The sequence below is a fragment of the Zosterops lateralis genome, assembly GCF_965231275.1.
Source record: "Zosterops lateralis genome assembly, chromosome: 1".
NCBI lineage: Eukaryota > Metazoa > Chordata > Aves > Passeriformes > Zosteropidae > Zosterops > Zosterops lateralis.
Window position 1 is genome coordinate 22,858,538 of NC_139762.1, and position 21,634 is coordinate 22,880,171.

The 21,634-nt window shown below is 38.8% G+C and overlaps 1 protein-coding gene across 8 annotated transcripts in view; it reads left to right on the forward strand.

Moving 5' to 3' along the window:
- Nucleotides 1-20,708, forward strand: part of ADAM22 (ADAM metallopeptidase domain 22) — a 115,142-nt gene extending 94,434 nt beyond the window's left edge. For 3 of the 8 annotated variants that reach the window (XM_083869117.1, XM_083869118.1, XM_083869120.1), the window contains 4 exons: nucleotides 1,821-1,931; nucleotides 4,010-4,096; nucleotides 11,548-11,671; nucleotides 12,914-20,708. In XM_083869117.1, the coding sequence (XP_083725243.1) occupies nucleotides 1,821-1,931; nucleotides 4,010-4,096; nucleotides 11,548-11,671; nucleotides 12,914-12,934 (343 nt within the window). In that variant the 3' untranslated portion in view covers nucleotides 12,935-20,708. The remainder of the gene's footprint in view (nucleotides 1-1,820; nucleotides 1,932-4,009; nucleotides 4,097-11,547; nucleotides 11,672-12,913) is intronic. The other 5 variants (XM_083869119.1, XM_083869121.1, XM_083869123.1 and 2 more) reach the window with 2 other exon arrangements.
- Nucleotides 20,709-21,634: the final 926 nt, after the last annotated feature.

Here is a 21,634-nt window from a genome sequence, read left to right on the forward strand (position 1 = left end):
TGCCCTGTCTTGAGGTGAGTAGGCTCAGAAAGGGTTCATAGAGAAAACCCTATGTTACAAATTACAGAAATAATACTTCGATGCACATTGCAATTATAAGATTGCATGGTCAAAATGGCATCATGGAGTCAGAAATTTTAGCCCTTGGAGGAGTTTATCTCAAGAGTCTGTGCTCTTTGCCTTTCTGCTGATAAACTCCTACTAAAATGTTATTTTGCTTGTTTTCTTTCCTCCTTGCATGAGATAGTTTGATAAAATCAAATTAGTCTGGCCAAACTGCCAAAAATATGAATGATATTTGCTCTGAGAACTTTGGAGTATTAAATAAGCAGACAGACAGAGATATTGTGTTTTGGAAATCTTTTCCCTGTATATTTGCTTCTCTTTTAAAGGTTTCCATCTCATTCTCTGCTTTCCTTCTTGCTGCTTGTTATGGTGGCCTCTCAACCCAGCAGCAGCCCTGATGCTACAGGGAGCAGGCTTGTACTTCCCAAGGGCCATGCAGCAACCTTTCTGGGATGAAGCACAGTGTGTATGTTCCTGGGAGAGGCCTGCCAGGCAGGAAAACACTCTTTCTCCTGATCGGGTCTGTCTTGGACTGCACAGGCCTGAATGGCTTGTCCGAGTCTCCTAGGCAGTCCTGTCACCAGCTGGAGAGAGAACTCCCACTGGATGAGCCACATGCTATGTTAGTCCAGTGGGGGATGGAGAGAACTGCCAGGGCTATATTACAGGGCAATCGTCTCTCTGGTTAGATGGACAGCTTGTTTTGCGAGGAGAGAAAATGGATTGAGAATGATCTAACTGTGACCAGCATATAGTAATTTAGGGGGAAAAAAGCAGCACCAGCTGCTTTGAGGATGCTGCAGAATACCTGGAGGCTCTTCCCAGGCCAGTTTACCTTTCTACCTTTTCTGGGAATTACAGAACAATATTTAAATCTGTTCTGAAGCGGTATTTAGAGAGTCTGCCCATGTGGTCCTTAGGAGTCCCATAAAGCATACTTGTTGAAATGGAAGAAAAAGGATAAGAGTGTTGGTCTCCTGTAATTAGTTGACTGTAATTAAGCATTATAAAATTAGGTTTATTAATGTCATACCTTGTGCAGAATTCAATTTTTTTTAAAGCAGGAGCACACTAGTGTGGTTGCCTACAAAGATACTTGTATGCATGAGTCTGCAGTAACTACACACATTATGCACAGGGTTTTTTTTGTATAAAGGCAAGCATCAAATAGAACTGTGCCGTTAATCATTTACGCAAAATTTCTTAAGAATTGAACAAAGTTTGAAGTCTGCAGCCCTCACAAGCAACGTTGACAGGGAGACGTAAACACTTTGGGCAGCTCCTGAAAAAATCCTGCTCACACCTTTGCGTGGCCCTCGGATCTAACATACATGAACAAGGCTTATGCTAAGCAGAGAGCTCTGAGGAGACTGCTGAAGATATTTTGGGACATTTTTAATTGTTTTTGGATGTTTTATAACAAAATAATTATTCTTTACTAAAGGCAGATGGTTCATTACCTGTGGAAGGAATGCCAACAGGCCAAATGCTTTTTCAGAAACATGGCTGATGAGATGACCTGATAAATAATTCTCTATTAAAATAAATTAGAATTATCAGGAATGATGAGAGTTTTCTGAATAAGTTGACAATTTAATTGGGAGCTTGTGTTAAAACAGGTCCCAGGAACAGATAGCAATTCAGACCTTTGTTAATTTGCGCTGCTTTTCCTATAAGCATTTGTCTTCCTCGTTGTTATAACTGATACGAACATCTTTGGTTTAGACTTTCTATTATATATTGTCTTTTTGCAGCCGGGTAACCCATGCATCTGAGCCTGGGCTTTCTCTCGCCCACCAAACCCCTGCCCAAGGCATAAGCCCAGGGGGTTCTGACCACCCCCAAACAGGGAGTCGGGATCACAGGTCAGTCTCCCCTGCCCCTGCATTCTGGGCTGCCATGTTATCCTGTGAAAAGTCCCTTCCCCAGTATATGATAGTTTCACTGTGGCCAAACACCGTGACTGCTTGGAGGTGCTCCTGCTGATGCAGCGCTAGCTACCCCTCCTCCTCGCCAGCCTGAGGAGTATCAGTACTCTTGAGCCCAGGTCTTTGCCTTGTTGCATGTTGCGCTACGAGCCAGTTCGAGCTGTCGGTCTAGCTCTGGGCTTATGCGTAAGGACACCTTGTTTCAAAGCAGAATTTCTCACTGAAAGGAAATGTGGATTCTGGCCATTACTAATGAACATGTGGCCAGAAAGATCAGCCTGAAGGCTTTCCAATGGTATCATGTAGTGGTCTGCAGTAACTTGATTTTAAACCTTTTTGTAACAGATGGATTGAGGTGGTGAATGATGGTCTGTAATACACCCAGACCAGGAAACCCTGCAACATGGTTGTGCAACATTTGCATGCTTTGATAGCACCTTACACTATTTTCTAATAGAGGAAGCCAGATTGGGAGTGTTTCATGGTTACCAAACAACCCTTTCAAATGAAAAAGCACAAGTTTAAAGTATTGCAGTGAGTACAAGAAAATGTACAATTAAAGCTAAAGCAGAAGTTTACTAGTTCGTGGTGATGCTGGCATCAGCCTGTTGCTTCACTTGAGGTTCATCTGCTTTGCTGAGTTACCACTTTTGACATTTTCTTTCTCTAAGACTCCAACCTGGAAAGCATAAAGCACTCCCGATTCCTGATAAATAAGTGAGCTGAGAAAGCTATTTAGAAGCACTTGTGGCTGAGGGCGAATACTTTCTGAGAGCTGTGGCTGTGCTTGCGCGGGGCGGGGAGGAGACGTTCCAGAGCAAAAAAGGAGCAAAAGAAGTTGAAAAAGTGCTGCTGCTTTTGTTGTCATCGTTGTTTGAAATATGGAGGGGGTTGAATGACATGATTTGGCCCAACTTTTATCGTCTGACCAGTCCCTGGCAAGATCTGTTCCCATGTGTGAGGTCAATGGAGTCACTCCCATAAATAAGGGTGGCAAGAACTGGACCAGAAGTATCAAAAATAACTTAAAGAGGAATTTTCTTCCCCATTTTCCTTGGTTAAAATTTGTTTCCTATTTAATTGTGCTAGATTCTATTGTATAGAGATGGTGATCATGAATAATCATTTGGGTGTTGCCATTCATATGTAACAAGAACAAACTTTAAATTGGTCCAGGCAGACTCCTATTTTCTGCATTGTCCTTTTTTGTTAATATGACAAAGAGGGAGGAATTTGCTTATCTTGTTACTGGGAAATACTTGTTACAAAAAAGTTTTCTTCTTCCCTGCTAATTTGTTGTCAGATAATTAAACATAATCTTTATTTCATAACTTTCATGTAACTAATATGAGTGTACAATTCAGACTTTTTTTCTAAAAAATGTGGTTTTGGTGTCAATATTGCTTCTGTAAAATGTGAGATAACTCTGCAGCCCACCTCCATTCAAGCCAAACTAAATGAACATTGAAAAATCAAGAGGGTTGTTTGCCTGTAAGTGTAAAAATTGTCACAATAGTGGCAAAAATTCAAATCTTTTAACACAATGAGGCTGAAATTCATTCCTGTAAAAAGGGTCAAGTCCAAGATTTTGTGCGTCTTTAGCCATTATCTTGCAATTTATCTAGATGGGTGCAAAAGTGTGACTTTGGCAAGCAAACTTCATGATTGAAGCCAAAATGACTCTTCATCCTTATTTTGTGATCATGAGGGAGTTCAAACCATGAGCTTATTGCTGGCCCTCTGCATAGGAGTGAATTTTACCCTTAAGACATTAAATGAATGATGTATCCCAAAGAGTTTCCAGATTAATCAAACATATAAGTCTTGTTGTAGGTCAGATTTTCTCATGCAGTTGTACACGTTGCCTAGTCCTCACCCAAATTCATACTGATTTATTTGCCATATTCACTTGCATTTTGGGGATGAAGACATCCTTGCTAAGCTTGTGCTGTGTGTTCTCAGATTTTCTATTCTTGTTCTTCTGCTTTCTCTGTTCCTTCCATTGCTTTCTGCAGGTATTTAAACCCATGGTTCAAAAGAGAATATAATGTAGCTAAGTGGGTAGAAGATGTGAATAAAAACACAGAAGGACCATACTTTAGGTATTTTGTAAATTAATTCTATAATTCTCATTTTTTAGAGCTGTTCCAGCATATACAAATATCTTGGGACTCCTACCTTGTATAAATCAATACAAGTTACTTAGGTGCAAAGGGCCTCTCTTCTTTTGCTGCATTTTGATGTCTGTTTTTGGCTTCATGTGCAATTTGCAATTCTTTTTCTGGATGTTTTAATGAAGCCATTGAAAAGGGTGTGTGTAGTGCATGCGTTCCCACCATCATCTATAGCTTGTAGTAGCTTTCTCATCATTTTATGCCAAATAGTGTTTTATGGGCATGAGACATATTTATCACTAATAAAGTAGTATTAACTTAAATAGAATGTTTATTTACTGAAGCAAGTGGTTTCATAACACATTTACTCTACCTACTGTCTTATATAGTGCATACTAAAATTTAAATTAAAAAAGAATAAAAATGTAGTGGCATTTTACCCTCAGCCTGCAATGAAATAATTTATATATTGTAATTGGAAAACTAAATGTATGAGAATATACTCTGTGCTCTAATTGTCAAACTGCTAATTAATCTGTTACAAGTGAGGTATGGTTCAGCCAAAAATATAACTTGTTTTTGAAAGGAAAAAGTGTGCATTATCTTATACATTCCAAGTTTCAGAGAAAAAGCATGCATGAGGCTGGGCCCCTGTTGGACATAAATCAAGAGACTGAGAATGTTGCAATAGATTCCCAAAATACAGTCCCACAGCTGAGACAGATCTCTGCAACAGCTAAAAAGCTGAAAAAAATGCTGAAAAAATTGTCTTCCATTCTTTCCAGCGTAGGAGAGAATGGAAGACAATTTATTACAAATAACATAAAACATGAACAAAATCCATGAAGCTGTAAGCTGACATATCAAAAATGAAGATAGTTACAGAAACATAAATCAAAAGAATAATAAGCAAAATCTTCAGCCAAAACAGTGAAGGATGGTAAGAACAAGTAAATAGAATCTTCATCATTTTGCTACACAAGTAGACCTAATAATAGTACAACACGGCAGACACATACACTAAATAAATGTGTGCAGTGTGCATTTGGGGAAAAAAATGTGATGGGAGTTGTACTAACGAAATACTTTATTTCCAGTAGTAACACTGTCAGACATTAAATGGCAGGGTAGGAATTTAATAATTTTTAGAACTAAAAATGTCCCAAAGTCTTAAAACACCATGAAGTTGTTACTTTTTAAAACTATTTATTTGTGTTTGTTTTCATCACCTCATAGATCACAGACAGAGTAAGCTGCAGAAAATGTTTCCAGTGAACAAATAGGAAAAATGAGTAAACTTTAGCCTATCAGGCCTGATCTTGGTCCTGAAAAGGGAGAACAGATCCCCCAGTGCAAGAATCCAAGGCTTACAGGAGGTTGATGTGATTGTGCCAGCTGGTATCAGACAGGTCTCTTGGTACTTGGACATTCCAGCAGGGACTATTTTGAATCTGGTAGTCTCAGTGCTGGGATACTGGGTCCAGTTCTGGTGTCTGCAGTTCAGCAAGCATCTTCTAGAACTGGGGAGATTTAAGCCCAGAAAAACCATAGAAAGGACTGCAGAGCCTCAGGCTATTCAGTTTAATGGAGCAGCTGAACACTTACCTGATCATGAAGTCCACATCACTGTAGCAAATAAGACTAATAATGACCAAAGGTCACTGGAAGCTGAAATTAGGCAAATTAATGTAAGAAGTGAGATGTGTTTTATTACCAAAACTTTTTCTAAAAATAGCCTCTTGACCTTTATTGTTCAGGCAAGGTCAAGAGTTGCCCAACATAACATAACCCCATAGCTGTCTTTCAGGGTTTTTGTATCAGGAGCCCTGTGGTAGCCATAAAAAAATACGTTGATAGAATATGAAGATAGCACTATTTTAAAATAGGTTACTTTAAATCATTTAGTTAAAAAGATTTAAAAATGTGTTTGCATGCTCATAATTTGGTTTTCATTTTTTAAATATCAGTATATTTTTATTTAGTAACTAGATTAAATTGATGAGAATGTACCCTGCCCCTGAGGGTGTTCAGCTGTTACACTGAATGAGTCACATTTCTAATTGCATTTGAGATAAACCTAGCATTTTTGGCATGTAGATGAGAATTAAGCTGACCCATGCGAGTTTTAAAGGCTATATGTCAGCAGAGATGAAATGTAAATCAAATTTTTGCACCATAGAAGCTTACTAATCACTGCCTGCAGCAGTTACCTTTAGAAATCAGAGAAATGTAGAGAGCAACTACAATAAATTTAGAGATCTGTAATGTCCTAATTAAATGAGGTAATCATGGGGAAGTATTCTGCAGACACATTATGGAAGGCAAAAGATCAGATCTCCTGAGATGAGTTGCCATGGGTTTATGAGAGGTTGAACTAAAAGTTTCTCCACAAAAATGAGATGCAATTTTGCTTAATGATAGCATGGATAGGAAAAGACTTCTTAAGAATGGTGTGTCAGAACATCTAGTGGCTGGGTTTTGAGCCTGGGCCTGTGAAGTGATTCACAAACAGAACTAAACAGATCTTACTTGACTAGAAAGTCAGGCTGAAGTCAAACTGTCCAGCTGGTACTATATTTTATTGGTTTTGGGTCCTAGAATAAGATATTTACACCAGATATTTAGCTGAGTAATATTCATGTTGCTAATCATGTTGCTTTGATTTCTCTGTTCTTTTAAATGTGTCCTGAAAGTAATACTGCTGTTTTGCTTGTTTCCCTGTAGTTTTAGGCATGATATGCTGATGACTGGTGCTGTTGTAGGAAGAGTTGAAACACAATGATGAAAAATGACAAAAACACTTGCTAGGAATTTTGCAGATTTTCAGAAAATAGAGATATTAGTCATCACCAAGATTTTCTCCATCTACTTAAAAAACCCTGTATAAATCATAGTTTGTCTCTCTAACACCTGATTTCTTAGTATTTTTTTCTAGTCTACAAAGGTATTTCTATATAATTACTATTTATTAAAGATAATAATAATAGTAGCTGGTGTCTCTGGCACCAGAAAACTCCCAAGTATGGGATTCCCATCTGTAAGAAAATAAGATCTCTGAAGAAAACTCTCATTTTCCTGCTCAAAGTCTAGTCTACATTTTAATTTTGTGTGTCAGACTACAACCACATAACCACAGCAATAAAATCAGGCAGGAAGCCTCTCCCAGATTTTATCTTTGCTTTAAAGGACATTATTTTGTTAATGTGCTGCCACTGCTTATTCTTGGTACTGCCAATGCCCACTGTCCAGGCTGACCTTGAGAAATATAGTTAAGGATTACTCAGAATTCTCACTGAATTTGAAAAACTTGATGGAGCCATGATGGAATCAGAAAACTGCCAGAAGCCCCAAACGTGGCATTTCTGTAGATAATTCTAAACAAAAAGCTAAACAAAAGGCACCTTCTGAAACTACCTACATTTGATTAAATGCAAGTATTTACAGTAAGGTACATTTATGAGAGTTATTTAAATACAAAAGTAGTTTACAAACAAAGGGTTTTTTAAGATGGACACTCAGAGCACATAACCAGAAGGAAAATGGACATCCCATATCAGAAGGACATTGAGTAGGGTGTCATTTCCCTCCTATTTCTATTGTGCTTTTGTGTCCTTGATTTTTTCTCAGTTCCTCTTCATCTGACCATCTCCATTACCTTCCTTTGTGAGCATCCAGCTGAGGCCAGAGCCATGACCAGCCCTTGGCAAGCTGCTCTTGCTGAGGCAGCTCTAGACTGTGCTTGAAGTAAAAAACCAACAGAGAAGCCTTTCCCTATTACAACCAAAGCAAAATACTGTTATTGTTGGCAGGCAATGAAAAAATGCCTACTGATGTCAGTAGGATCAGGGGTTTTTTTCAAGAGATAATGAGAAGAGTTTATTGAAGCATGCGAGTGCCTGCTTCTGAGGCATAGTTCACTGCTCCAAGTGACAGCTCAAGGCATAACCATTGTCTCTTCTGCAGCCCCTCCATGAGCCTCCTCTCCCCTCTGCTGCTGCTCTTTCTGAGGACATGTGTGCACATCTGTGGCTTTTAGAAGGAACTTTGAAATGTTTAGCCACACCAGTGTTTTTAGAAGATCCTAACTTCTTAATGTAGGATCTAGGCTGATGATGTCATACAAAGACCTGAATCCACAGCAACAAAGGTCAGATTAGCCTGATAGGGTCTATATTTGGGCTTGAAATCTTTCACCAGGTTGAATGTTAACTGAATTTCATTACATTATTTCTGTGTGTCAGTGAAAGAGAAGCACCCACAGTTCATCAACAGTTCAGATCTGTCAGGGCCACCTGCCTTGAGTTCAGGTAAAATGACACTCAAAATGGCAAGATGTGTAGTTATGTGACCAGGTGACACCTTTCACACTGTTTCTTGTGCACCAGAATTCACTGTTTAGGGACAAGAGGCTGAGTTGGTAGGCCTCAGGCTGCAGGGACTGCTTCCAGATGTCTTCCTGCTGCCACAGTGTTGTGAATCACAGAATGGTCTGCACACACTCTTAATTTTAGCTTTCAGGACAGAAAGACATGAAGTGGCCACTCTGTCTTGCTTTCTGGTCAAAATTTAGAATTTTTACTGGTGAGATGGATGGCTTCATTTGGGGTTGGCAGTAAAACCTCTGAATCTCTGTTGTGGTGTGTACTGGTTTCTTCTGTAAGTTTCAGCTGGAAGCATCATTTGCCGTGAAAGCTAATGGATTTGATTGCAGGAGAACTGAAACCCTAGTGAAAGCTAAGTGAATCCCACCCTTAACCAAAACTGCCAAGTTTTCCTACCTTTAACCCCAGCATTACCTGCAAGTGTCCCTGAATGCTGTTTCTCCATCCTGTAAATGAGAAAGAGCCAGACATGACCTTTCTCATTTAAAGTATATGTAAATCTGGGATACACAGCACATACACAATTGCAGGGCACAACCTGAAAGGTGATCAAAACCACCTCAAGCAATGTTGTTTATGACAGAAGATGCACTGTAAGATCTGTGAGCATACGCTGAATTGTGTATGCTCACAGTCTCAGTAGCTGATACTAAAGATGACAAAAACCAGCACGTAACTCTATAGCAAAAAAAAGTGGTGAGGCCCTGTGAGGGGAGGGCAAGGTCATTTCTGTAAGTGTGCAACTGCATTCTTGATGAATTGGCCATAGTGTTGCAGGTGCAGCCAAGCAGCAAAGCTCACATCAGTTAGACATGCAAACTGCAGATGAGCAGGCAGTGCAAAGGGGGTTTGAGAAGGAGGGTATGTAGGCAGCTACACCAGAGGCTTGGCCTTCAAAATCTTTGGAAAAGACAGCATTGTGTTTGAGTTATGGTGCAAATCTTCCTGGCTAAAAGGCTCAGTTAGAGATCTTGGTCAGAGGAAAATACTCAAGATGCCCTATCCTTTGGGGGGTTATAATTTCATCCAGAATCACCTGCTCAGATGGATGGACAGAAAGATTGGCTGTGGCTTTTCCTCTCACTGTGGCCTTTTCTTAGAGTATCTAAAATGTGAAGAGCCTGTGGCGTGTTGGAAGTGTCGTGCCTGGTGTGGTGAAAGAGATGGGAGATACCTTCCTTCTGTGCCACCCCCTGGCTGTGCTACCTTATAAATGGCTTTCTGATAGGGCTTGCCAAGTCAGATTCCACTAGCCTAGTTCCTTGTTTCTGATCTCTAAGTGCATTGTTACAAATTTGAAAACGAAAATTTAACTCTACTGCAGCAATGGGGTAAAATTTGTGAATAATAGGATTACTAATAATATGTAAAATCTGCTCTCCTTGTTTCTCCCCTCCCTCTTCTCCTTATATTCTTCATTCTAGATCCACAAATAGTTTATTAGTGAGCCATACTAGTCAAGTGGGGGCAGAGATGAAAGGACTTGTGTGGATAGTGAACCGCAGGGCACTGTTGACAACTTTCCCTGGATTTTTTAAAAATTAACCTGTTTTCTTGCATGCACAGTTTGGTGCCCAGATCCATGATGTTGGACATACAAAACCCTTGTTTTATACTGCAGTAACTGTTTCAGTTTTTTTTTTCCTGAAAACATTGGTGTATGTCCAGTTCATCTTAATGGGTGATCAATGTGCAGGTACTGAAGATGTATGCTTCCATGTTTGGATAATTGTACCAATGTAAATCTTTTAAGTGCTGTTGAACTTAGAGGCTACCACATGAGGCATTAGAAGATCATGAGCCAGACTGGAGAGCTCTCATCATGCAATTTCCATTGACACCTTGTTGCTTGTGGCTACCATCAGTCATTGTATGGGAGGCAAAAGAATGTGCTGTTGTAGGGAGCTACAGACACAATATAATGATACAATTGTTCAAAATAAAAGTACAATTATTTAAAGGAAAGTAAATTTCACTAGCTATTATGGAAACCTTCCATCTTTAGCGACACATCCATTCAGAAGATACTAGATAGCAGTGTTCAGGGAGGGCTGAGTTATGTGCCTGCAGTATTAAGAGGCCTCCTGTGGTAATTGCCCTTGGTCTGCACGAGGGAACAAGGTGGCCACGATAGCTCAATTTTTCTACTTTGAGGCCTTTTTTCATTTTCTAATCTGCCCAGATTTAGAGCCTGATAGGAACCTCTCAAGTGGGAAAAGTGCAGAATCTCAAAACAGAAGCACAAGAGTTTTTCTTGGGTATAAAATTTCAGTCAATAATGTGCTGTTGCCTTATTGACATGAAAAGAATGCCTTTCATGTGATACAAACATTTACTTGCTCCTGCTTACTCTACTCACCTTGTACAGAAATGCTGATTGCCATTGACTAATCAGTCCATTTTTGTATATTCTCATCAGACTCTTTCTTTGGCTGGAACAATATGCACTGTATGATGCTTGCATGTATAACAATTTGTTATTAGCACTTTGTATATGCCTTTGTTACTTCACAACTAACAGTTTGGCCTCCAAATGCATGCATTTGTGTAAATTAATGTTACAAAATTAATAGATTTATTTGCTATGTTTGTATCAATTTAGGAGATGTGTAAGATATGCATAAAGACACATAATTGCCATTTAGTCACTGGGAGAATACATTTGTTCAGCTTGTATTTATACAATTACTGTTTCTATAGGCTTTATAATGCCATGTTTATCTTTTAGTTTTGTATTTATTCAATTGCAGATTTGGTTTTTAATAATTTTATAATGATTAATTACAGTGCCATATAAAACAGTTAAATAATTTTTGTTATACAATTCTAATAAGAAGTAGCAAATTTTTTTCTTCCAGTGTTCCTGAAATCTCAAAGTACCTCTATTCATATAACGAAATTATAAGACTACTGAGCAAGCAATTTTATCCCCCTGATATTGAGCTAATAATAAGCTAAATACTTGGCTCTGAACCAAGCTTCAGAGTAATGGCAGTTGCTGTTGCAGTGCTAGAATGCAAAGACATCACATTTATTTTGTGTGTTTTAACACCTCAGGACACTGTCTCCTGCAAAGTCTCCGTCTTCATCCACTGGATCTATTGCTTCCAGCAGAAAATACCCTTACCCGATGCCACCACTTCCTGATGAAGAGAAAAAAGTCAACAGGCAAAGTGCCAGGGTATGTGTCCCTCTTCTCTCTGCATTTCACCTGTGGCTTTATTTACTGGTAGTCTTTCAAAAGGAAACTGTGGCAGATTAACACCTTTGGCTAACAAGGAGAGCTGGAATGGCATTTCCTTTGCCCCCAGAAGTTCTGAAGCTGCTGAGCCTCTGGCAGTGATGAAGGCCTCAACAGCTGTGTTTACAGGCAGCTTCTCAGGTTGATCTTAAAGCTGCCCTGAAGCCCAGATTTCACTACTTTTCTTATTTCAAGCTGAAAATGTGCCCCAGACAGCTTTTGGGCTGCAGAGTACAGGCAGCCCTGGAGCAAGTGGTGTGTTTGATTCTCTTTTCTTACCCCTTTTCCCAGCAGCTCTCATTCAGGCTGCAGGGATAGCTGCTTTCCAGCTCTATGGAAATGTAAAAAGTTCCAGTTATGGAGCCTGTGGAGGGGGCTTGCAGGCCTGGAGACACTCCACTGCTGTGTGACTTGAGCCCACCCTGGCCCCCCTGGAGTGCGCAGGAGCTGCTGGAATGTGTGGTGGATAGTAATGGAGAGATTTCCAGTGTCTCCAAAAGGCTTTAGTTTCCCTTGTGTCAGTTTGGACATAGCAGGTATTTGAATAAGCAAAAAAGTCCTTAAATTTGCTTAAGGAGCTTTACCTGCAATACCCTTTGTTCATATTGCTGATGCTGATGAGATTCTCATCACTGTTCTCTGTCCCTCTTTTTTTCAAGAAAAAAAGAATGGAGTGCTGCTGAGGGCCCCTGCAAGCTGCTCCCCCAGAAGATTGTGTGAGGTGCAGCACAGGGTCTCCCAAGGCAGCTTGGAGCCTGGGCTGTACTGATGTGTCTCAGCCCTGAAGCTGCTTTGACAGCAGCAAAAACCCACAGCAGAACGCCATGCTGCTCTGAGCAGAGTTAGGCAGATGAAAATGGGAAATTATCTCTACACTAATATTAGTGTAATTCTGAGGTAAAAGCTGTCTAATAAAAGTTTGATGCTGCACTGACATTTCTCCTTCAAAAAGAAAACTGAACTCCCAGCCATGGGCATTTACTATGCCGACTGCAAATCATGCTGAAATGCTTAAGACTCTGCTCACTTGGTGAACAGACACCCATCAGAGGCTGGGAGGAAATTTGGTCACCCAGGTGATGTAGACGCAGTTCCCCAAACAAGATCCTTGCACTGTTTGGGTGACAGCCTGTTTTATCTTGGTGTTCAATGTGTGTTTGTGTTCATTTTCCCCCTCTCCAGCTATGGGAGACATCCATCTAGCTGCACTGTTTTCCTGGGGTCACATCAGAACTGTTTACTTTGGATTTTATAGAAACTCAGCATCAATGAGTCACTGCACATTCATCTGTTCTTCAGAAAATTCGAAAGATCAACAGAGATGCCCATGATATCGCAGTGATAACCTTCTCTCATGTGGAAGGAAAAAACAGTCTTCTTTTTTTTTTTCTTTCTTTTTGTTGACTTGTATTTTATGGATTTGATGAACAACCAAATCATAACGGAGAATAATTAGCCCAGATGTGACAAGACCGTTCCTCATGGTGACCTAGAATCCCAATTACAGTCCATTTGCCAGTCCTGTGTAAGAGAGGTTTGTCTCTGGTTCATTGCAGTCTTGAGTCAGACCAGAGTGAAACTGGGAATGTGCCTCACGGACAGCCCAGCTGATGTAAACTTGTACGCTGTATGCATGAACCTTGTGTTCTTTACTTTCCACATGTAAAGGAAAAACAACATACTGTAGTAGAGATTAGCATGCAGGAGTAAGAAATATAGGATTTTTTTTTTGTGACAGGATTTCAAGCTTTGAAAGGCAACTATTTGACACAAATGGCAAACAAAGATTATATCTTTTTTTTTTTTACATTATATGTTTATAATCTCAGTATACAGATTGTATATATGTAAACATTCGATAATGTCAAAAATAGCTGTTATACGTACGTGTATTTTGCCAAATGCCTAAAGAAACAGTCATGACTAACATCATCACACTTCAGATTTTCTAATATTATGAGCAGATGTCCTTGGAAATACAGAAAGTACAGTACTGTAAAACCGTGTCTCTCAGAAACTGGTGTTTGACCAAAATCTATACAACTTTTTCAGCATCTTATACCGTCTTGACAATCTCAATTGGACAGTAGACTGTGGAATCCAGTACAGCAGCACTTTGTCTTAAATCATCATAAGAGGAACCAGCCAAAATCCTTTGTTTAGTAAGATAACCACTGTATCTTCTCACAGGTGTAATCAAGAATGATTCAGCAGACAACAGAGTCTTTAAGTCATGTGCAGCCCAAACTTACTGGACATTTGGGAATACTTCTAAGTAGTCAATTCAGGATGTGGTGATGTGAAGTCTGTCTGTGAGAGTTGCTGTGTATTTTTGATAGAGCATTTCAGACACTGTTTTAGATGGCAAGGCATAGGCTTATGAGAAGCATAACGATTTCACTGCACTAGATAATAACAGTCCTGGGCAAGTGGCCAGTTTCATTGCTGTCTTTCAAATTTTATTCATTACTGGAATTGCCTTTACCATGCGCTTGAATGCTATGCTTGCTGCCCCTGAAGCCCCCTTGACAATTTTTTTTTGAGTATTAAACTGAGAACAAATGAATTTAGCTTAAAAAGAGTGGGGTGGGAGGGAACAACTCTTTACTATATTAATCTTGTGTGTAAGTTGATGGTTATATTTCCAACACCTGAGACTTCTAAAGGTTGTTATAAAGCAAATGCCTTCTGATTGGGAATTTTCCATTAGTAAGAAACTGGACCATATTAAATCAGCTTATAATTCTCTGGTTTTCCAAAATTCACTACTTCTTAGCTTCAGGTAGTACCATTGCAGAATAAAACACTGTGTGGTGCAGTTGAATACCCTACCCAACAGCTGTATGATTAATTAGATTTATTGTAATGGGAACATCTATGGTGTTTCTGAATCTTCTACCTCTTTCATGTATTTCCTTTAGTAAGTGAACCCAACACTTGCAGCCTTTTAATGTATTTTTTTAACTTTGACGTCTCTCAATAAAGTCAGATATATGTAAGATTAAATTAAGAAATGTTTAAAGATGTTGGCAGCTGTAAAATATGTAAGATTTTTTAGAAGCACTATATTTTATGATTAGGCTGTATGTTGGATTGTGACAAAATATAGGCCTTGGCATTCAAATGATTTTCCTTCACAGTCAACAGGTTCTGGTAAGTATTTGGAAAAAGACAAATAAAAGTGAGCACAAGTGGGTGCAGACTGACCATCTGGAATGAGACAGTCACTTGTAACTCCTTTAGGGAAAGATTCTGCATTTTTGTAAAAGGTAAATATATCAATTGGCACTGAGGAATATTTTTTGCAGATTTACTTTGAGTGTAGCTATCTGGATTAAAGATAGTTGATAGCATGTAGCTTATGAAATTAGGGTCTGAGCCATAACTTGAAATCAATGTCTTTTGTTGATTTCACTGGACTCAAGAGGTTCATCCACATTATGACAATACGATAACCTGATCGTCACTGTATTACTCTGTCACCTGGAAGCTGTTTTTCCCTCCAATATTCCTATCTATAGTAATTGGACTGTTCATCATGTGCCTTTTATGGTATTTTTTTGGATACAAACTGGCATGTAGTTTTGAGTAATCCCATTAGATTTCTGTGCTTATCTTATGTTTACCACTGTTTACTCTTCCCTTTCCATTTTGCCTTACCAAGAAGCAACAAGATTTGGCAGACAGAGCTGGATATAACATACTGGCTCTTTCTGCTATGTTCATAACTTCTTGTTTTGCAAACAAATGGCCCTCCTGACTGTATTTTCAATGTAGTGTGTACTTCCAGTTTCTTTTGTTTTGGTATAATTTATTTGTAGCATATGATGATACACTTACATGTGTAGCCTACCTTTAACAATCACCTTCACATTTGGAGATATCTAGTGACTAGAAGTCTAGTTCTGAGCACTACGTTCAAGTTAAATAAGTGTTGACTTTCACTTTGGTGGTCTAGAGTGAGACTATCACAGGACTTGTGTTTTTGCAAAATTCTTCTGCAGAGAACTTTGCATCAGGTTGGTAACTTGGGAGATCTGAACTGGCAGGGCTGTGTGAGCCTCCCAAGCCAGTAGAGGTTGGACAGAGAAGTTGTTTGATTACAAGCTCTCATTTCCTACTTTTAAAATGTAGTGTATTGGAAAGCTGCCAGATTAATAACCTTGAAGATTGCAAATATTTTTATCCACTGTAGTTAGTTGCACTGGCAATAGCAATATAAACTGCCGCATAATACCTCATCCAGACTAAAACAAAGTACTTGTCACTAATATAGCTCAGTCATTTTGACTCATTGAGATTCATGCTTTTATTTCGGTTCTATTTTGATAAATGAACTAGTTATAGCCAACTATGGTGTAGAAGTGAGGAAGTTATCCAGCTCTCAACTAGAAGTAATTGTTTATATGAGCATAAGATGGCAGGATGAGATATACTTAAGTTACCTTTATGTGTTTCAATGTGGGAGAAGAATCTTGTATAATTTATAATAAAATTGATATGACTAACTGATGGAGACTGGAAAATTTAGATTGTATCTAAAAATAATGCTGCACAATGATGCCACAGTTTAACAGGTAAAGATTTACATACTAATTTTGGATTTGTTGACTTAAGAACTTTAGTAATCTCAGGCAATATACCAGACATGGTTGTGTCTGATAATTTACATATAGTTTTGTTATATTTAAGTAAGTAGATTCAAGAAGATGGTTAATTTTATACAGCCTATCTTTGTTTAAATGGTGAACTAAAGTCACAACTTGCCAGTCACCTGAAGTATGATTTGACTTTGAAGATAGCTTCTTCCAAATGATTTAAAAGTTCCTGATTTATGAGACGTTGAACCTGAGTTCATGTGCTCATGAAATAATTTTGATTGTGCTATTGAAGAAGTGGACCTTTGAGGTATATCCTGAATTAAAATCAGAAAGAAATTGTGTCAATAGTTAGTGTACTGAAATCCTCTTACTCAAATCCCCATTGCTGGTTTGGACTGATTGGTCTTGTCAATACTAATGTGACAACTCTTTTCAAAACCAGAGCTAAGAATGGGTATGTACACTATTATAGACATGTATATACTACAGATTCTGACCAAATTTGCTGTAGCTTCATTGATGAATTGATTAATGGATAGAATGTAATGTAGAAAGAAGGATGAGACTCCATAATCCTAAACGATATGCACTTCAGTTAGCCCTTAGGAATTGCTATGTCATCGAATCCCATACCTAGTTGTAAGCAAAGTTATCACACTCCAGAGTAAAACTCAGTGAGCTCCTGTCCTCTTCCATCCCCTTTTCACGCCTACTGAAAAGCATTTTCATGAAACATTCATCTACCAACAGTCTCTGTGAGTTGGCTGACATCAGAAAGCTGCTAAGTTGGTCACCTTTCCACACTATGCATAGGGTGCTTTCCAATGCTGGCAATAATAGTAGGTTTAGATGAGGTATTAGGAAGAAATTCTTTGCTGCGAGGGTGATGAGACACTGGCACAGGTTGCCCAGAGAAGCTGTGGATGCCCCATCCGTGGAAGTGTTTAAGGCCAGGTTGGATGGGGCTCTGAACAACCTGGTGTACTGTAAAGTCCTGCCCATGGCAGGAGGGTTGGAACGAATTGATCTTTACAGTCCCTTCCAACCCAGACCATTTAATGATTCTGTGATCTTTTGCTTGTGCTATAATCAGGTGGTGATGCCTCATGTCTCATGGATTTTGCACTGGTTTTGCCTGGGTATGGGTTAATTTTCTTGACAGTAGCTGGTATGAGGCTACTTGGTTTGGATTTGTGCTGAAAACAGTGTTGACAATGCAGGGAATTTTTTAGTTATTGCTGATCAGTGCTTGCAATGAGCCAAGACCTTTTCTGCTCCTCGCATGCCCCACCAGCAACTGGTCCTGGGGTGCACAAGGAGTTGGGAGGGGACACAGCCAGGACAGCAGACTCAAGGGATACCCTAAACCATCAGCAACGATCCAGGAGGAAGGTTGGCAGTGAAGAACTGCAGCTCAGGGACTGGCTGAGCACTGGTCTGTTGATGGTGAGCAATTGTTTTCATTTGCATCACTTGGCTTTTTTTTGGGTTTTATTTCTCTCTTTGTTAATTCCCTTTTCATTATTTTTTTATTATTATTAATACTACAACTATTTAATTTTAATTATTGAACTGTTCTTATGTTTTATGTCCATGAGTTTTCTTTTACCTTTCCAATTCTCTTGCCCCATCCCACTGAGGGTGGGGATTGAGCAAGTGGCTGTTTTGGGGCTTAGTTACTTGTGGTTAAACCAGAATACTACCAGTAAAACCACTTGGTGACTCAGCCATCCTGTGTCTCTCTCACCTTCTAGCATTGTTGAAGGTTAAGCCTTTTTAAATGTCTTCAACAAGTCTGTGAACCTAACAGTTGAGCTGTTTCCTGCTTCTTCTTGCTCCAAGTCTGAAGATCATGTTTCTTTCTCTTAGTATCAGTGTCATGGGATAACAGTGGACTGTTTGGACCACTGTTTTCAACCACAATATGATGTTATTTGCCTCATTTTTAAAGACCTTGAGCACCTCAGTCTCCACTGAATACCAAGAATGGATGAGCTGATGACACACTATTTGCATGGCTTCCAAATCATGTGACAATTATCAGCAATATGGGGTTTGACTTTGATCACATTTGATGTGCCCAGTTGGTCAGACCATGGTGTTAATAATGCCAGGGTCAAGGGTTCAACCCCCCTGTGGGCCATTCACTTAAAGACTTGGACTTGATTATCCTTGTGGGTCCCTTCCCCAGAATATTCTGTGACTCCTGAAAACAAATTTGAATAAACTGCAAAAATACGTGCAGGTTTGTGACCCCATGACTGCACAGTGGAGTGAGGTTCCTGTGTGCACATAACTTATCTTAATGAGGCAAGAAAAAATGAAACAGTGAAACTAATTGTGTAAACATAGCTGCAATACAGACAGAACTCTCTTAATTGTGATTTTGTCAGAAACAGGAAAGGAAGTAATAGTTTCTATCATCTGTGCTAAAAACCTCCTCTGACACAAGGATTTTCTAAGTCAGCCTGAAAACTATTTCTGGTGTCTCAAGTATGGATGCTGATGTAAACTACAGCTTTGGAAACAGCATTTTGTGCATCTGGCACGTGGTATCCACAACAGTTTTCTGCAAGTATTTAGAGAAAAGCACTACAAAAGTCAACGTTCCTATGTTATCTCAGCCAAGGAAGAGAAACAAGCAGTAAAAAATAAGTTCAGAACACAGATATTGCTCACACTGTACCTGGCTTCAAAATTGGCTCACGTAGCCAGTTCTAGCTCTTTAAAATCCAATCTATACCAGTTTCAAAATCACTTCAGCTTAACCAGCTTTAAAGTGTTTAAAAACTTCTGCTACTTAAGATGGGCCACAACTGCCATATAACTCAGAATGAGATGAGGAAAATCTGGGAAAATAAGCACAGAGCAGTTAAAAAGGAACATATTCTCTAAGGGAGAAGTAAAGGTGTCAACACAATTTTTAATTGCTAGAGCATAAAATGTCAAAGCAACAAGCTTTTCTTTTTCTGTTTCTTTATTCCTCTGAATTAAAAAAAAAAAAAAAAAGAAAAAGCTTTTGTTTAAAAAAACTCAACATGAGGCCTTAAGACCTTATATATTCTAACTTTAGCATGGAGAGTCTATTTTTACAACCATGTTAGAAATTCTGTATATAGGCCTGACTGACCTTGTAAGTAGAGTGGTGCAAGCAGCTAATCATGCAATATTATAAGGCTCTGTAGAACAGCAAATGCTGATTTAGTTCGATTATTGGTACAAGAACTCCTGCTCACTGCCTGTGTAGACTCTGCATTCTTTACACTTGGAAATACAGTCCGGAACATACTCAAACTGTGAATATGTAATCTGAGTTTTCTTTTCTTAAGGATAAAAATATATTACAATAGGTAATGTTTTATATAGAATACAGTACTTATTTTTATTGTTGCATAAATGCAAAATATTTTTTTCAGAATAGCAAAGCATTACAGAATTTTTAATCTGCTGGAGAAAACACTATTTACTGTATGACCCGTTCTTTCAGCAAAGCTTTTGTGGTGGTATATACCAACTGGCTCTGCCAGCTTCATTTTGTGCTGATGTTTAACTTGGGCATTGCTGTAAAAAAAAAAAAAAAAAAAAGCAATTTTTTCACTCATACTAGCCATTATTGAGAGAGGCAAGGAGAATCGTCTTTCACCACTGTGGCTGGGCTAGTATTGGCAAAAAAAAAAAGATTTGCAACATATAATTGTCTTTGCTAGTTAAAATACTTTAAAAATCGTACCTGATGTAATAAAAGAGTAAGATTTTGACAAACATACCTGATGTAATAAAAGAGTAAGATTTTGACAAACATCAAAATGAAGCATTGCAGTTTACAACTTTCTAGCTTTGAGTGTGGTATTTTTGTCATAAACATTACAGGCATTGGGCTGTTGAATGAATCTGGCTTTCATGTAGCTAAACAAAACATTGCTTTTTATAAAATCAAATCGTTGTAATTTGGGGTTCTAAATTCCTGCTCACTTTTAATAACAGTGTCACAGTATCCACTTCTACAAGAATATTTAATACAAATGCCTGTGGTTTTCAATGTTACTAACATATTGTAACATCAGTAAAGTGACTTTCAATGACAAAGACTGTTGTGTGCATTTTGTTCTTCTGTTTGTATTTTGCACTTTCTGTTTTATAGGTCTCTATAAAATAAAGCTGTTGCATTCATGGGAAAAGGCTCATACTAGAATATAGGTGTTATTTTTCAAATTCCAAGGCTGAAAATGATCCAGTGAGCTTCTCAAATCTTTGTCTGAGGGGCCTACTGTTCTCCAAGCAAATCTAAAATTACTATCCCTTAGTTTGCATGTTTGAGGGCAACCTAGGAAAAAAACCTATTTGAAACTATGCCTGGTGGTTGGCTCAAAGGTCGAGAGCAAGTCTTCTTCTCAGTATGCCTTGTGGGAAAGAGAAACCATTAATGCTGATAAAAACTGCTTCTCTAAAGCAGGTAACTTGCGTATTCAATTTGTCCACTGAATCTACTCTTAATAGGGAAGCAATTTTCACAAAGGTTGCAGGTGGCTTTTTTTAGGTATGACAGAAAACCCTGTAGGAACTCCTTAGCATCTATATGTATTAGCTTAGCTTCTCTCTAAACTTGAAAGATGATGTATCTTATCAGTCCCTGTGAATATTCTGGATTTTTGAAATGCTGATGTAAAACAAAAGCTTTTTTTTCTTGAGGAAGTCAGAATTTTCTCCTTTTGGAACAATTTTTTTTCCAGTTTTCTCTGGTTTATGTTTACAAAATCATTGAAGAAAACCCTGTTGGTTCACACTGTTTTCTTGTAGCATTTCATTGACCAGTGGCTGGCTGGTGCCAAAATATCAGTGCAGTCCGGTGAAATAAACTGAAATAAGACTTGAGTTTTTGGTCCTTGGGTCGGGAGTGCTTTGGCCCACTTGAGTCAGCTGTCCTGACTGAATTCCTTCCCAGCCTCTTGCCCACACTCAGCCTATTCACTGTGATTGCAGAGTGAGAAACTGAGAAGACCTTGATGCTGTGCAAGCACTGCCCAGCAACAGCTGAAACCCTGCTCTGTTACCGATACTGATTAGTTACATTCTGAACCTTTGGACTGCTATAAAGAAATTCATTTCTATCCCAGCAAAGCCACTACAAGACCAGAAACACAACAAAGCAGAAATAAAGATGTGAGGGTAATGAACATTTTGATAAAGATCTCTTACTATTCTTAGGGTAAAATTAAGTGTAAGGATGAGCACTGTATTTATACAAAATAGTCTACTCAAATCCCTGCAGGAAGAACAGCCTTTTTTTCACATTCTTACTAAC